Source organism: Ranitomeya imitator, chromosome 8 (genome assembly GCF_032444005.1).
Source record: "Ranitomeya imitator isolate aRanImi1 chromosome 8, aRanImi1.pri, whole genome shotgun sequence".
In the NCBI taxonomy this organism is placed as follows: domain Eukaryota; kingdom Metazoa; phylum Chordata; class Amphibia; order Anura; family Dendrobatidae; genus Ranitomeya; species Ranitomeya imitator.
In genome coordinates, this window is record NC_091289.1 from 79,478,530 (window position 1) to 79,496,607 (window position 18,078).

At 45.8% G+C, this 18,078-nt stretch overlaps 1 protein-coding gene across 1 annotated transcript in view; it reads right to left on the reverse strand.

Moving 5' to 3' along the window:
* Positions 1 to 18,078, reverse strand: part of LOC138647834 (uncharacterized) — a 140,995-nt gene that overhangs the window by 75,663 nt on the left and 47,254 nt on the right. Inside the window, exons 3-5 of the mRNA XM_069737116.1 lie at positions 17,147 to 17,348; positions 12,813 to 12,869; positions 12,288 to 12,453 (exon numbers count right to left, since the gene is read on the reverse strand). Of these exons, the coding sequence (XP_069593217.1) occupies positions 12,288 to 12,453; positions 12,813 to 12,869; positions 17,147 to 17,348 (425 nt within the window). The remainder of the gene's footprint in view (positions 1 to 12,287; positions 12,454 to 12,812; positions 12,870 to 17,146; positions 17,349 to 18,078) is intronic.

Below are 18,078 nucleotides of genomic sequence, written 5' to 3' on the forward strand. Positions count from 1 at the left end.
ACAGGCTGCTAGCGTGGCTGCAGCAACCTTGTCCATTGCCACCCCTGTTCCGACATTATCTCGCCTCCCGCTGCCAGAAAAATTTTCTGGTGATAGCAAATTTTGTAGGGGATTCGTGAGTCAGTGCTCTATTCACCTCGAGCTCCTGGCTGCACGTTTTCCCACAGAGCGGGATAAGGTGGGATTTATAGTGTCTCTCTTGTCGGACAGGGCGTTGGAATGGGCTACGCCGCTGTGGCGATCATGTGGTGCAGAGTGCTCCGCTGTTCCTGAGCACTCTAAAACAGGTCTTTTTAGGACCCCAAGTCACCCATGATACTGCGCTCCAACTGCTGGCATTAACTCAGGGTGAGTCCTTGGTCAGTCATTTTGCCATCCAATTCCGCAGTTTAGCTTCTGAGCTGGACTGGTCGGATAAAGCCCTTATCCCCATATTTTGGAGGGGCCTGGCTGATCACGTTAAGGACGCTCTGGCCACTAGGGAGATTCCTGCCACACTGGAGGAGTTAATAACTGTCTCCACTCGAATTGACCTCCGTTTTAACGAGCGGAGGTTAGAGCGAGCCCAGTGTAGGCAGAGGTTTCGGATGGCTCCTACCTTCGCCAAACCGCTGGAATCTCCGGTCCTGGTTCCTGAGTCACATGAGGCCATGGAAGTGTCAAAAGCGGGATCTAAGTCCTGGACCGCTTGTGCTTGTGCACTCAAGGTCTGTCATGTTTGCCAGCAGTCAGGACATCTAGCCACCAGATGTCCTCAGCGGTCGAGGAAACGTCAGCGTCTAGTGGTAGTAGGTGGAGGTACACTAGACACGGTGACGTTTGCCTCTAAATTGTCCTTTAAGGGGACAATTATTATAGGCTCATTTTCCCACTTGGTAGAGCTCTGCGTGGATTCTGGGGCGGAGGGTAATTTTATGTCTTCTGCCTTCGCCCAACGTCACGCAATACCCCTGGTTATGCTAGCTCAACCAGTAATGGTACGAGTGGTGAATGGGTCGACACTGCCCTCACAGATAACACACCAGACCATCCCTTTTACTCTGTCCATGTCGCCATCTCATCAGGAGATTATATCTCTGCTCGTCATTCCTGAGGGAATTGATGAGGTCCTGTTGGGAATACCTTGGCTACGGTACCACTCTCCTCATATCGAGTGGTCCTCAGGCAGAATTCTGGGATGGGGCGAATCTTGTGGGGGTAGGTGTCAGAGGGAGTGCATTCAGGTTGCTACTACAGAGGTACCCGCAGATCTATCCTCTCTCCCCAAGCAGTATTGGTCTTATGCAGACGTGTTCTCCAAAAAGGCGGCGGAGATCCTTCCGCCCCATCGCCCCTATGACTGTCCTATTGATCTCTTGCCTGGTGCTGAGCCTCCCCGGGGTCGAGTCTATCCGTTATCTCTCCCGGAGACGGAGGCAATGTCACAGTACATCCAGGAAAATCTGGCAAGAGGATTCATTAGGAAGTCAGTGTCACCTGCTGGGGCAGGGTTCTTCTTCGTGCAGAAGAAGAATGGGGAATTGCGTCCATGCATAGACTACAGGGGTCTTAACGCCATCACCGTTAAGAATAAGTATCCTTTGCCCTTGATATCTGAGCTCTTCGATAGGCTTCGGGGAGCAAGGGTATTTACTAAATTAGATCTGCGGGGTGCTTACAACCTGATTCGCATCCGTGAGGGGGACGAATGGAAGACGGCTTTTAACACCAGGGATGGGCACTATGAATATCTGGTGATGCCCTTCGGGCTCTGTAATGCCCCAGCCGTTTTCCAAGACTTTGTGAACGACATCTTCCGGGATATGCTTTCCACCTCGGTCGTAGTCTATCTGGATGATATTCTCATCTACTCTCCAGATATTGACTCCCACTGGAGAGATGTTTGCAAAGTCTTCGATCTCCTACGGGCAAACTCCCTCTATGGCAAGTTGGAGAAGTGTATGTTCGAGCAGGAGTCCTTACCTTTCCTAGGCTACATCATCTCTGCCCAGGGATTGGCTATGGATCCTGCCAAACTACAGGCTGTGATAGACTGGCAGGAACCCCATTCTCTTAAAGCGGTGCAGCGCTTTATGGGGTTCATTAATTATTATCGCCAGTTCATTCCGCACTTCTCAACTTTGATAGCTCCCTTGGTTGCCCTCACCAAGAAGGGGGCAAATCCCAAATTGTGGTCTGAGGAGGTCTCCAAGGCCTTTAACTCCATAAAGTCACACTTCGCTAGCGCTCCCATTCTACATCGCCCCGATGTTGATAAGCCATTTATCATGGAGGTGGATGCCTCTTCTGTTGGTGCTGGAGCAGTCCTCTTCCAAAAGGATGCTCAAGGTCGGAAGCATCCTTGCTTCTTCTTTTCTAAGACCTTCTCACCAGCAGAGAGGAATTATTCCATCGGGGACAGGGAGTTGCTAGCCATGAAGTTGGCTTTCTCGGAGTGGAGACATCTCTTGGAGGGAGCACGTTTTCCCTTCCAAGTCTTCACAGACCATAAAAATTTGGTGTACCTGCAGACAGCCCAGCGGTTGAATTCTCGCCAGGCCAGATGGTCCTTATTCTTCTCCCGGTTTCATTTCACCCTCCATCTTCTTTCTGGGGAGAAGAACATTCGGGCCGATGCTCTCTCTCGCTCCGTTGTGTCATCTGCGGAGGAGGAGGAGGAGCCTCGGCTTATTGTCCCCACCGAGAGCTTGAGAACTGTGGCCCCGGTTTCGCTAGAGTCTGTGCCTCCGGGCAAGACTTTTGTACCATCCAGTTTGCGACCGGAGGTTCTCTCTTGGGCACACTCGTCCAGGGTGGGTGGACATTTTGGTTCCAAAAGGACATCTGAGTTACTGGCTAGGACATACTGGTGGCCGCATATGGCTCGTGATGTTGCAGAATATGTTCGGGCGTGTGTCTCTTGCGCCAAGAACAAGTCCCCTCGGCAACGGCCAGCTGGTTTGCTTTACCCTCTGCCGGTGGAGGACAGGCCCTGGGAGATGGTCGGGATGGACTTTGTGGTGGGCTTACTCAAGTCTCGTAACTGCACCATTATCTGGGTGATCACCGACCATATTTCCAAAATGGTGCACTTGGTGCCTCTTCCACGGCTACCTTCTGCACGGGCGTTGGCTGTCTTGTTCATCAAACATATCTTTCGCCTACACGGTATGCCAGACAAAATTGTTAGTGACCGGGGTCCCCAGTTTGCGTCTCGATTTTGGAGAGAGCTTTGTTGTCTACTCAGTATTGAGTTGAATCTCTCTTCGGCATATCATCCCGAGACGAATAGGTTGGTAGAGAGGGCCAACCAGACCTTGGTCACATATTTACGACATTTTGTTTCTGCCAGGCAGGATGACTGGGCATCCTTGCTACCGTGGGCAGAGTTTGCGCTTAACAATGCCGTAGCCGACTCCACCGGTCAGACTCCATTCCTCCTAAATTACGGCCAGCATCCGCGTGTCCCTGTGCCCATGCCTGTGTCTTCTGCTGACTCCAGGGTGGCAGACTGGGCTGTGGAGGCACGGGACATTTGGGACCGCACTCAGGATGCCATTCAGGCCTCCAAGGAGAGAATGAGGTCCTCCGCCGATGCTCATCGGCGTCCCGCTCCGACCTTTGCTCCTGGCGACTTAGTGTGGCTCTCCGCCCGTAACATCAGGCTGCGTGTTGAGTCCACTAAGTTTGCACCTCGCTACTTGGGTCCCTTCAAGGTCCTTGAACAGGTTAACCCTGTGGTCTACCGTCTGGCCCTTCCTCCACGCTTGGGTATCACCGACACCTTTCATGTGTCCCTCTTGAAACCCGTATACATGTCCCGGTTTTCCGAGTCATCTGCCGGGACATCGGGTTCATCTATGGACGATTACGAGGTGAACGCTATTTTGGGGTGCAAGGTGGTACGTGGCAAAAGTTCTATCTGGTGGATTGGAAGGGTTATGGCCCAGAGGACAGGTCCTGGGAGCCTGCTGAAAACATTCGGGCCCCACAGCTCATTGCTGCCTTCGAGCGTAGCGAGGCCCAAGGAGGGGGGGGGTCTGTTATGAAAGGTAATTCAGTACCACAATGGACATAGAGGTCAGCGCACATACAGTGACCTGGCAATAACCCAAAAAACAAGAACGAGCTCTGAGACGTGGGAACTCTGTTGACCGCAATCTCTAATCCTCTCCAACCACACTAAAGGCAGCCGTGGATTGCGCCTAACGCTCCCTATGCAACTCGGCACGGCCTGAGAAACTAGCTAGCCTGAAGATAGAAAATAAGCCTACCTTGCCTCAGAGAAATACCCCAAAGGAAAAGGCAGCCCCCACATATAATGACTGTGAGTTAAGATGAAAAGACAAACGTGGAGATGAAATAGATTTAGCAAAGTGAGGCCCAACTTTCTGAACAGAGCGAGGATAGGAAAGGTAACTTTGCGGTCAACACAAAACCCTACAAAAACCACGCAAAGGGGGCAAAAAGACCCTCCGTACCGAACTAACGGCACGGAGGTACAACCTCTGCGTCCCAGAGCTTCCAGCAAGCAGAAAAAAACAAATTGACAAGCTGGACAGAAAAAAACAGCAAACAAATAGCAAAGAGGAACTTAGCTATGCAGAGCAGCAGGCCACAGGAACGATCCAGGAGGAAACAGGTCCAATACTAGAACATTGACTGGAGGCCAGGATAAAAGCACTAGGTGGAGTTAAATAGAGCAGCACCTAACGACTTCACCACATAACCTGAGGAAGGAAACTCAGAAGCCGCAGTACCACTTTCCTCCACCAACGGAAGCTCACAGAGAGAACCAGCCGAAGTACCACTTGTGACCACAAGAGGGAGCTCTGCCACAGAATTCACAACAGTACCCCCCCCTTGAGGAGGGGTCACCGAACCCTCACCAGAGCTCCCAGGACGACCAGGATGAGCCATATGAAAGGCACGAACAAGATCGGGAGCATGGACATCAGAGGCAAAGACCCAGGAATTATCTTCCTGAGCATAACTCTTCCACTTAATCAGATACTGGAGTTTCCGCCTTGAAACACGAGAATCCAAAATCTTCTCCACAATATACTCCAACTCCCCCTCCACCAAAACCGGGGCAGGAGGATCAACAGATGGAACCATAGGTGCCACATATCTCCGCAACAATGACCTATGGAATACGTTATGTATGGAAAAAGAATCTGGAAGGGTCAGACGAAAAGACACAGGATTAAGAACCTCAGAAATCCTATATGGACCAATAAAACGAGGCTTAAACTTAGGAGAGGAAACCTTCATAGGAATATGATGAGAAGATAACCAAACCAAATCCCCAACCCGAAGTCGGGGACCCACACAGCGTCTGCGATTAGCGAAACGTTGAGCCTTCTCCTGGGACAAAGTCAAATTGTCCACTACATGAGTCCAAATCTGCTGCAACCTGTCCACCACAGTATCCACACCAGGACAGTCTGAAGACTCAACCTGCCCTGAAGAGAAACGAGGATGGAACCCACAGTTGCAGAAAAACGGTGAAACCAAGGTAGCCGAGCTGGCCCGATTATTAAGGGCGAACTCAGCCAAAGGCAAAAAGGACACCCAGTCATCCTGATCAGCAGAAACAAAGCATCTCAGATATGTTTCCAAGGTCTGATTGGTTCGTTCGGTCTGGCCATTAGTCTGAGGATGGAAAGCCGAGGAAAAAGACAAGTCAATGCCCATCCTACCACAAAAGGCTCGCCAAAACCTCGAAACAAACTGGGAACCTCTGTCAGAAACGATATTCTCTGGAATGCCATGTAAACGAACCACATGCTGGAAAAACAATGGCACCAAATCAGAGGAGGAAGGCAATTTAGACAAGGGTACCAAATGGACCATCTTAGAGAAGCGATCACAGACCACCCAAATGACTGACATCTTTTGAGAGACGGGAAGATCTGAAATAAAATCCATAGAGATATGTGTCCAAGGCCTCTTCGGGACCGGCAAGGGCAAAAGCAACCCACTGGCACGAGAACAGCAGGGCTTAGCCCGAGCACAAATCCCACAGGACTGCACAAAAGTACGCACATCCCGCGACAGAGATGGCCACCAAAAGGATCTAGCCACTAACTCTCTGGTACCAAAGATTCCAGGATGACCAGCCAACACCGAACAATGAACCTCAGAGATAACTTTATTCGTCCACCTATCAGGGACAAACAGTTTCTCCGCTGGGCAACGATCAGGTTTATTAGCCTGAAATTTTTGCAGCACCCGCCGCAAATCAGGGGAGATGGCAGACACAATTACTCCCTCTTTGAGGATACCCGCCGGCTCAGATACACCCGGAGAGTCGGGCACAAAACTCCTAGACAGAGCATTCGCCTTCACATTTTTAGAGCCCGGAAGGTATGAAATCACAAAGTCAAAACGGGCAAAAAACAACGACCAACGAGCTTGTCTAGGATTCAACCGCTTGGCGGACTCGAGATAAGTCAAGTTCTTATGATCAGTCAAGACCACCACACGATGCTTAGCTCCTTCAAGCCAATGACGCCACTCCTCGAATGCCCACTTCATGGCCAGCAACTCTCGATTGCCCACATCATAATTTCGCTCAGCAGGCGAAAACTTCCTGGAAAAGGAGGCGCATGGTTTCATCACCGAGCAATCAGAACTTCTCTGCGACAAAACAGCCCCTGCTCCAATCTCAGAAGCATCAACCTCGACCTGGAACGGAAGCGAAACATCTGGTTGACACAACACAGGGGCAGAAGAAAAACGACGCTTCAACTCTTGAAAAGCTTCCACCGCAGCAGAAGACCAATTGACCAAATCAGCACCTTTCTTGGTCAAATCGGTCAATGGTTTAGCAATACTAGAAAAATTGCAGATGAAGCGACGATAAAAATTAGCAAAGCCCAGGAACTTTTGCAGACTTTTCAGAGATGTCGGCTGAGTCCAATTATGGATGGCTTGGACCTTAACAGGGTCCATCTCGATAGTAGAAGGGGAAAAGATGAACCCCAAAAATGAAACCTTCTGAACACCAAAGAGACACTTTGATCCCTTCACAAACAAAGAATTAGCATGCAGGACCTGAAACACCGTTCTGACCTGCTTCACATGAGACTCCCAATCATCCGAGAAGATCAAAATGTCATCTAAGTACACAATCAGGAATTTATCCAGGTACTCTCGGAAGATGTCATGCATAAAGGACTGAAACACTGATGGAGCATTGGCAAGTCCGAATGGCATTACTAGATACTCAAAATGGCCCTCGGGCGTATTAAATGCAGTTTTCCACTCATCGCCTCGCTTAATATGCACAAGATTATACGCACCACGAAGATCTATCTTGGTGAACCAAATAGCCCCCTTAATCCGAGCAAACAAATCAGATAACAATGGCAAGGGGTACTGAAATTTAACCGTGATCTTATTTAGAAGGCGGTAATCTATACAAGGTCTCAGTGAACCATCCTTCTTGGCTACAAAAAAGAACTCTGCTCCTAATGGCGACGATGACGGGCGAATATGCCCCTTCTCCAAAGACTCCTTCACATAACTCCGCATAGCGGCGTGCTCAGGCACAGATAAATTAAACAGTCGACCTTTTGGGAATTTACTACCAGGAATCAAATCGATAGCACAATCACAATCCCTATGCGGAGGTAGGGTATCGGACTTGGGCTCATCAAATAAATCCCGGTAATCAGACAAGAACTCAGGAACCTCAGAAGGGGTGGATGACGAAATAGTCAGAAATGGGACATCACCATGTACCCCCTGACAACCCTAGCTGGACACAGACATGGATTTCCAATCTAATACTGGACTTGTAGCCATGGCAACCCCAACACGACCACATCATGCAGATTATGCAACACCAGAAAGCGAATAACCTCCTGATGTGCAGGAGCCATGCACATGGTCAGCTGGGTCCAGTACTGAGGATCGCCACGCAAAAAAGAAATAACGATCCTAACTTGCTGAACTGGGTCACCAGAGGAGCGAGGTTTCAAAGCCAGAAATAGTTTACAATTATTTTTGAAACTCAGAAATGTAGTTCTATCTCCAAAAAACAAATCAGGAATAGGAATTCTCGGTTCTAACATAGAATTCTGAACCACAAAGTCTTGAATACTTTGTACTCTTGCCGTGAGCTGATCCACACATGAAGACAGACCTTTAATGTCCATTGCTACACCTGTGTCCTGAACCACCCAAATGTCTAGGGGAAAAAAAAGGCAAAACACAGTGCAAAGAAAAAAAAATTGTCTCAGAACTTCTTTTTTCCCTCTATTGGGAATCATTAGTACGTCGGGACTCCAGTACTGTTATGAAAGGTAATTCAGTACCACAATGGACATAGAGGTCAGTGCACATACAGTGACCTGGCAATAACCCAAAAAACAAGAACGAGCTCTGAGACGTGGGAACTCTGTTGACCGCAATCCCTAATCCTCTCCAACCACACTAAAGGCAGCCGTGGATTGCGCCTAACGCTCCCTATGCAACTCGGCACGGCCTGAGAAACTAGCTAGCCTGAAGATAGAAAATAAGCCTTCCTTGCCTCAGAGAAATACCCCAAAGGAAAAGGCAGCCCCCACATATAATGACTGTGAGTTAAGATGAAAAGACAAACGTAGAGATGAAATAGATTTAGCAAAGTGAGGCCCAACTTTCTGAACAGAGCGAGGATAGGAAAGGTAACTTTGCGGTCAACACAAAACCCTACAAAAACCACGCAAAGGGGGCAAAAAGACCCTCCGTACCGAACTAACGGCACGGAGGTACAACCTCTGCGTCCCAGAGCTTCCAGCAAGCAGAAAAAAACAAATTGACAAGCTGGACAGAAAAAAACAGCAAACAAATGGCAAAGAGGAACTTAGCTATGCAGAGCAGCAGGCCACAGGAACGATCCAGGAGGAAACAGGTCCAATACTAGAACATTGACTGGAGCCAGGATAAAAGCACTAGGTGGAGTTAAATAGAGCAGCACCTAACGACTTCACCACATAACCTGAGGAAGGAAACTCAGAAGCCGCAGTACCACTTTCCTCCACCAACGGAAGCTCACAGAGAGAACCAGCCGAAGTACCACTTGTGACCACAGGAGGGAGCTCTGCCACAGAATTCACAACAGGGGTCCTAGGAGGGGGGGAAATGTTAGGTGTCGAGTTCCCGCTTCTGCACAAGGGGAATCTCAAGCCATCTCCGCTGCGGTCTCCTATTCTTATCCAGCCGCAGTGGAGTCTGCTCAGCAGAGACGTCGGTCCCAGCGTCTTGCTCAGTCTCACTCTGTACAAAGAGTTACTGCTGCTTTTCCTGCTTCTGCCATTGAAGTCAGTGTTGGGCAGCGGCGAGCAGATGCTTTTGGGGCTAAGTCCTGCTTTTCTCTTTCTGAGCATGCCCAGGGCAAGATCTCCCATTGGAGATCGAGGGTCACATGCTCAGGTACTGCAGCACATCCCATTGGTCCTCCAGGAAGGTCCTGAAAGGGCAAAACTTTGGTAGCAGTTTCCCATTGGTCCTTTATTGGAAGGTCCTGAACGTGCTGCAACTATATAAGCTGCGCATGACCGCACGGCCATGCGCTAGTGTACATTTGTAAATGTGTGTGTGTTGTGAGTGAAAGTCGCCCTTTAAATAACCCTCCCTATTGGATGACTGTTCGCGGAAGGTGTATGTTTGCTATCTAGCGCCCGACTTAGCCATCAGCACGTAAACACACAATACAGCATCTTATTGCTGTGACCGCCAGTTCGGCGCCTTGTGCTTTCACAGCGCTTTCCTGACCCAAGCCTGGGTGGTTAGTGGCGTTCGCCAGTGCGGCACTGCATGCACTCTCGTGCTTCTATTGCTGTCACTCTGACACCTCAGTAGCGGTGTCGAGCGCATGAGGTCTATGTACTCAAATCCTGTGTCTTGGGATTGAGTTCTGAGACTCGTTGCTTGCGCTCTTGGTGCGGTACCACGGCCCTGTGACGTAACAGGGTTCGCTTCCTTCACACAGGGTGAGGTTAGCCCATGTGTGTATTCACTTTGTACCTCCATATAGTCCGTCATTACTTGGCAGCAGGTTCCATCTCTGCACGGTGGACCCCGGGCTGCGAACGCACCATACTCTATCTGTCTTATTATTTGGTGCGTTCCGCTAGCCCTAACATGCGGTCTGGCCTGTTGGTTAATATTAGGTCTGGTAGTGCCCCCCTTCTTGTTGGGTCCTGAACCAGTTGTGAAAGGTAATTGTCTCTCATAGTTGTCAAAAACCGATTACCTTTGCTGGAACTGCAGGTTTCTGTTCCCCAATCTATTTCAGGGTAGTTGAAGCCCTCCATAATAATGACTTCTCCTTGAGTCGCAGCTTCATCTATTTGCTTTACGAGGATATTCTCCATTGCTTCCATTATTTTTGGAGATTTATAACAAACCCCTATCAGTAATTTATTATTTTTTCCCCCTCCCCTTATCTCCACCCACAGGGATTCTACATTTTCATTAAATTCACCTATATTATCACGCAGGATGGGTTTTAAGGATGATTTTACATATAGACACACCCCACCCCCTCGCTTATCTGTACGGTCATTTCTGAACAGGCTATAGCCCTGCAAGTTAACAGCCCAGTCATGGCTCTCATCCAGCCATGTCTCAGATATCCCCACCATGTCATAATTATGCTCCAACAGCATTAGTTCTAATTCGTCCATTTTGTTGGCGAGGCTTCTGGCATTAGTATACATGCACTTGATGTACCTCTCTGTACCTCTATTTCTTAAATTATTAACTGTTCTAACCCCACCCCCCCATGCCACCGCCACCCCCAACTTCCTTATTTGTGCCCAGGTCTCTATCTGCACTATCTTCCCCTCCTATAAAATGAATACCCTCCCCCCCAATTCCTAGTTTAAACACTCCTCCAACCTTCTAGCCATTTTCTCCCCCAGCACAGCTGCACCTTCCCCATTGAGATGCAGCCCGTCCCTAGCGTAGAGCCTGTAGCCAACTGAGAAGTCGGCCCAGTTCTGCAGGAACCCAAACCCCTCCTTCCTACACCAATTCTTGAGCCACTTATTAACCTCCCTAACCTCCCGTTGCCTCTCTGGCGTGGCACGTGGTACAGGCAGTATTTCGGAAAATACCACGTTGGAGGTCCTTGCTTTCAACTTGCGGCCTAATTCCCTGAAATCATCTTTAAGGACCTTCCACCTACCTCTAACTTTGTCATTAGTGCCAATGTGCACCATGACCGCTGGGTCCTCACCAGCCCCTCCCAGTAATCTGTCCACCCAATCAGCAATGTGTCAGACTCGAGCGCCAGGTAGGCAGCACACCGTTCGACGATCCCTGTCTTTGTGACAAATTGCCCTATCTGTTCCCCTAATAATTGAGTCGCCCACTATCAGCACCTGTCTGGCCTGCCCTGCTCTCCTATTTCCCTCCTTACTGGAGCAGTCACTCCTCCGGCTTTCAGAGGACATGCCTGGCTGCAGTAGTGCTACCCCTGTACTGGCACCCCCCTCATCTGCCAACTTAGCAAACTTATTGGGGTGTTCCAGATGAGGACAAGCCTCCCTGGCACTCTTCCCTCTACCCCGCTTCCTAACTGTCACCCAGCTTGCTACTTCATCGTCCTGCGGCTCCATCCTACCATCCCCCCCTCATCTATCCCATTGAGCATTTGCTCCGTGAGCAGAAGACTCCTCTCCATATTGTCAATGCATCTCAGTGTTGCCAGCTGCACATTTAGATTCAGAATCTGGGTTTCCAAATGCACAATGTGCTCACATCTCGCACAGCAGTATGCACCCTCGACCGGCTGCTCAAGGATTGCATATATGTGGCACGAGGTGCACTGGATGGCATTAACAAGAGTGGAGCACATTTCCTAATGGGGATTGCACCAGACAGAAACGTTAAATAAAAAAAAAAAAAAATAAATACAAAGTATTAATAAAAAACAGACAGCAATTCAGTAATTCCTCCCTTGGAAACTCCCTGAATCCAAAGTCACTGAATCACAAGTCACACTTACCGCCGTCCACACTCACACTCAGGTCACACTCAGCTCGCTCACACTCGCTATGCTGAAGATTTATAGATTTCTTTTTCTCTAGTTCCCTTAACAGCAATACACCTTGCTGTCCAAATGCACTTCCAAAAAGGACTGGAGCCCCAAACAGCCGCCCCTTATAAACCCTTAATTATGAGCCCCCACCCTAAGTTATCCCCTTATGAATATAGCTACCCCAATTCAGCAACTCACACCAATTCACACAGGTATTTGTTAAAGGCTTTCCAAATACCTCTTCACTGAATCACAGAGAGAACTTTGTTACCTGAACTAGAATGGTGAACAGATGCCTGTCCCTTGGTGGACTTCCTCTGGAGCCAGGATACTCCCAGTCAATGTCCAATCCATCAAATTCATACTTTCTGAGAAAATCAATTACCGAGGAAACAAAGGTTTGACGGTTCTTTGGTGTCGACACCATGGTAGTGAAACTGCAGTTGGAAAAAGGGGCATCTTTTTACACATGTACTAAATATGAATTCTGATTTACTTCTGCTTAAAGGAGTTTTCTGGTTTCCAAAAATATCACATATCCTTATGATATGTGATATATTAAATTGGAGTGGGTTGCAGTACTGGAACCCCAGCACTTCAAACACCAAAATAGGGGACTTACTTCCCCCATGCTCCACCAACTACTCTCTTGTAGCACCCCTGGCTGTAGTCTTGAAGCGAGGTGAGAGCATGGTGTGGCCAAAAGTGAACAAACTCCAGTCTAATAATTATTGCTTATTCAGTGGTCAAGACATAATTTTTGGTAACTGGAACACTAAATAAGTTCTTTACTTACGGCCTTGTTCCAAAACTCCATCCTCCAAGAGATATTAAAGTTTTCAAGTCACTATTTCTACAAAGAAACATAACACACGTATTATACACAATTTAGCAAATGACATTTTCCAATATGTTTAGAAAATACATGTGAGGATTAAATTGGAAGTTAAAATAAATTAAAATCAACAACTTAATATGCCATTCAGCAGCTTTCATTTCCATGATGGGTATTATTTTTTTGTTGAATGACTCAGTCAAAACTTGTATGATCAAATCATTGTTTAAGAGGAAATTACATATTTGACAATTTAGTTTAGGCATAATGCGCTGTTCACACTAGTGTTCTGTCTTTTTCAGTGCAGTCAATTTTAGAATAAAAAGTAAAGAAACATTTCTGGATGTTGATATGCATTTTTTCTCTGGCTATGCATAAACTGCTCTGCCCTATACACTTCATAGAGCACAGATCATCACTTGGTTATTTTACCAAAAAGTGTTGCACCGTGCTCCAAGAACATATATGTATAGAGGTATGTATGGGATGAGCCACGGTTACAATATTTACAAGTTTCTGTTGACAGCTAGCTAACTGCAGCTTGTTAGGCAGTTCACAAATAATATAAGGCACATTTTGGTGTAGCAAAAGGTCAATATCTATTGATGCAGCCAGTGTCCCCAACGCACGTTTTTTAAGTGTTGCTTCCACAGAATGCGTAGTTGCAGCTAAGTGGATAGGATTTATAGAGATTTCATGCCCTCTGTGCTTTTTACACACAGCATAAACTGACCTCAGATAAGGGTTTTAAATCTGCAGCATGTCAATTTTATCTTTCAAGTATACTGAGTTATAGGTGCAGATTTTCCCCATTTAATTGCATTAGATGGGAAAATTCACAGGTATAAAACACATACAAGCTGCACATGAGTATGTTATAGAGTAGAGAAGCTTCCCACTCCCTCCCTTGAAGATCTTATATTTATATAGTGCATTGCCATTTTGTAAATGTTGGTTTATCAGGTTTGCATTCTGCAAGAGAGGGTTAGCCACAGACAGTGTTAACTATTGGGGACAGTCCATAGTAGGAGTAGTTAAGTGGTCAAAATGAACTAGTACTAGTTGTTAGGGAGATAGGGAAGACTATTCAGAAGTAGAAGGACCTACAGTCCTAATGTAACAGACCTGCATTGAAGCGGGTGTTTGTGTGCAAAGAGGGGAGATCAGACATTGGATAGCAAGGACATGGGCTAGGAAACAAGAAATAAGTAGCAGTAGGATTCTTTATTAATCAGGCAAGCAGGTCTTAAGCAAACAATTAGGCTAGAGAATAGCCAGATCTGAGGGTCATAGCGGAGAAGATGGCCAGGCTAGGACACGATATTTCCTACTGGGATCAACAGCTGCAGTGGCACAATAAAGAGTGTGTGACCCTCATCGAATGAACTTTGAGAATAATAGAGGGAAGTTGTAGCGATACATCTCAGGCAGTAAGTTCCTCACAAATCAACTGGTGGTTAAGACTAGCTGTGAGGGGCCGTAATGACACCTCAACCTACATCGTCCTCACAAGTTGTTCAGTAACAAAAGTTTATTTTTGGACTCTAGTCTCCCTCATTAATTTCTATTCTCTCTCGTCTTGGCCTGCCAAGTTAAGCGGTAGCTTGCAGTCTGCAAATGCGTATCGCCAAGGTAAAAACATCACACCAGGCTGGGCATAGGTTTGCACAATGGCCTTGTCTGTCACCATGCCCATTACAACCATTTCAAGAAAGTTTTATCTGTGTCAAATACCAGGAAGTATCAAACACAAAGAGCCAAAATCCACAGCTTCAAAAATGCACTCAAATATTTAAGGAAAAAGTAAGCAAAGCACTTAATCTAATTGATCTACTAGTTGCAGAAATACAATAGAAAATATGAAACATCAAAAACTCACTAAATACTTATTGTGAGAATGTTGCCTCATGGTATGTGCACACAAAGCTTTTTTTACAGTGATTTAGAAATACATTTTGCTCCTAAATCGACATTGAAATCTGCATCAATTACTCTGTGAATAACTTTCTGACTGCATTTAATTGGATAGTTCCATTAGCACACACAATACTAGTTTTTTTTACGTTATTTTGAACATTTCCCAAAAAAAAAACAAATAGGAAGATTATCAAAAGAGTTTTTTAAGCATTTCTTATGTGGATTTGCAGAAAATTCTCCTCTACATTCTTGTAAAATTGTGCAAACAGGAAGAGGAAGAAGTCATGCATGCACATGGCTCTCTGCAATAGGTCATGTGTTTTTGCTTACTACCTAATGTTTCAGGACTGCCATAAACTGCAGTGGAGTGAGTCACAGACATTGATTGCCATCTGTCTAATTCATATATTACATTTTGCAGTGCCAAAGGGGTTAAGAGACCTCATTTTCATGTATGAGGCATCCAGAGATGTCTTCACCATTAGCACTTGCCAGCCTGTCTGTGGCTGCTCACATATAGTTTACCTGTCTATCAAGCATTTTTATGTCCATATGGTTGGGGAATGCACAGTTTAGCATCACAGGCTGCATGTGGCCCCCAAGATGCAGTTTGTTGCCCCCAGATCTACAATAAGAACAATAAGGATCTGTCCTGGCAAAAGTGTTGTTCAGCATTTTTATAAATTATCTAATTAAGGGAAATGAAGGTAAATTAATCAAATTTGCACACAATACAAAGCTAGGAGGGATAGCTAACACTAGAGAAGGCAGAGAAATGATTCAGAAGGCTCTAGATAAGCTTGAACAATGGACAGTGAGTATTATAATGGTATTTAAGAGGGAGAAATGCAACATGTAACAACACGAGTGAAAAAGACTTAGGTATACTAATAGATCACAGACTGCACATGAGTCAACAGGGGGATGCAGCAGCAGAAAAGGCTAACACAGTTTTAGGATGTATTAAGAGAAGCATAGAGTTTAGATAATGTGAAGTAATTATCTCCCTCTACTCCTTGGTCAGGCCTCATCTGGAATACTGTGTCCAGTTCTGGACACCACATTCTAAATGACACATTAAAAAATGGTGCAAGTTCAGAGAAGAGCTACCAGGATGGTAAGCAAACTGCAAAGTATGTCCTACGAGGACAGATTAAGGGATCTGGGAATGTTTAGCTTGCAACAAAGGCAAGAGGAGCCTTAGTAACTGTCTACAAATATCTGAAGGGATGTCAAAATGGAACTAGAGAGAGTACAAAGGAGGGCAACAAAATTAATAAAGGGGATGGGAGAACTACAATACACAGATAGATTAGCGAAATTAGGATTATTTAGTCTAGAAAAAAGATGACTGAGTGGCGATCTAATAACCATGTATAAGTATATAAGGGGACAATACAAATATCTCGCTGAGGATCTGTTTATACCAAGGAAGGTGACCGGCTCAAGGGGGCATTCTTTGCGTCTGGAGGAGAGAAGGTTTTTCCACCAACATAGAAGAGGATTCTTTACTGTTAGGGCAGTGAGAATCTGGAATTGCTTGCCTGAGGAGGTGGTGATGGCAAACTCAGTCGAGGGGTTCAAGAGAGGCCTGAATGTCTTCCTGGAGCAGAACAATATTGTATCATACAATTATTAGGTTCTGTAGAAGGACGTAGATCTGGGGATTTATTATGAACTGAACTGAACTGGATGGACAAATGTCTTTTTTCGGCCTTACTAACTATGTTACTATGTTACCAGTCTAGACGGGTCATCCTTATTCTAATTTTCACATAGAAACACAAGAAGCAATTGAATTAAACTGAAAGGAAGAAGATACAGACTAGATAATATAAAAAAAAAAACTTTTTGACAGTGAGGGTGATCAATAAGTGGAACAGGCTGCCATGAGAGGAGGTGAGTTTTTCTGCAATGGAAGTCTTCAAGCAGAGGTTGGATAGACATTTGTATACGATGGTTTAGTGAATCCTGCATTGAGCAGGGGGTTGGACATGATGACCCTGGAGGTCGCTTCCAAGTCTAACATTCTATGATTCTATGACAGTGAAAATATTACATCTGCTTAAAATTACTTTTCAACATGTAGGTAAAACATTTCAGTACATATAAGATATTACTTATTTACTTCATGTTACATTGTAGATTGTATAAGTTACGAGTCACTGTCAATATGGCCACGTTCCTGCATTCAGTATTTGGTCAGTGTTTTACATCAGTATTTGTAAGCCAAAATCAGGAATGAAACAATTAGTAAAATGTAAAATACTGACCAAATAATGAATGTGTGAACGTGGCCTAATGCAGAGTTATAATGAATAATCTGTTGTGGTTTGTTCCTGCAAATGACACAAAAGCAGTGAAATTAGGGTACATACTGCTTCTTTAGGCTTTTGAATGCATTATATTGGTTGACATCGTTCCATTCGGAGGCCGTGATGTGATTGTTGGACATTCCAGCATAAGAGTAGATTAGGTGTGTACACAGACATGGATCAATATTATCTGTGGTAAATTTCCCTAATCCAGGTCGATACTGTGCCAAGTTGCTAAAATAGCAAATCAATTTATAAGCCGAGCCTGTGTTTGGAAGAGGATAAATAAATCATTAGTAAGCTGCTTATGGCATGTAATACTTGCAAGTAAGTATATGTAGGCTTCATTTAGATAATAGAAAAGATACTGTATAGCTATGAAGAAAACCTGACAACAGTTATGAAAACTCCACACTAAAAAAATACAATACATATAGGTCTGTGGTAGAGAAGAGTTAATAGAGTCAAACCAATCAAATTTGTAGAATTTGCAAATTGTCTCTTCAGAGCGCAGCAGGGCTAGAACGCTAGTGCCACCTCTAGGAAGTAGCAATCCTAAAGTCAATATCGAATTTCTAGCGAGCTTTGCCACATATCTTAGGATAAAGGCCAAAAACAAAATCTCAATTTGCAGACACTGTGTTTTGGGGTAGTGACCCTCGTGACTGCAAACTGTGACATCTGGTTTTTGACTTCTATCCTAAGTCATGTGACAAGGCTCATTAGAAAGTCGATATTGACTTTTAGGATTGCTACTTCCTATAGGTGGAACAAAAGTTCTAGTCTTCTTCCTCTCTGAAGAGGAAATTTGCTTTTTTGCCAGAGGAGCATTGAGACTTAAAAGTCTCCTCACCTTGGCATGTTTGGCTTAACGTGTTGCTCTCCACATGGAGGAACATTACCCCTTGAATCCCAGTCAGACACCTGTCACCCAGCCAAACTAGATCTCACGTTTGGCACTGGCGAGGGGCAGTACCCAGAAACAGAGTGTCTGC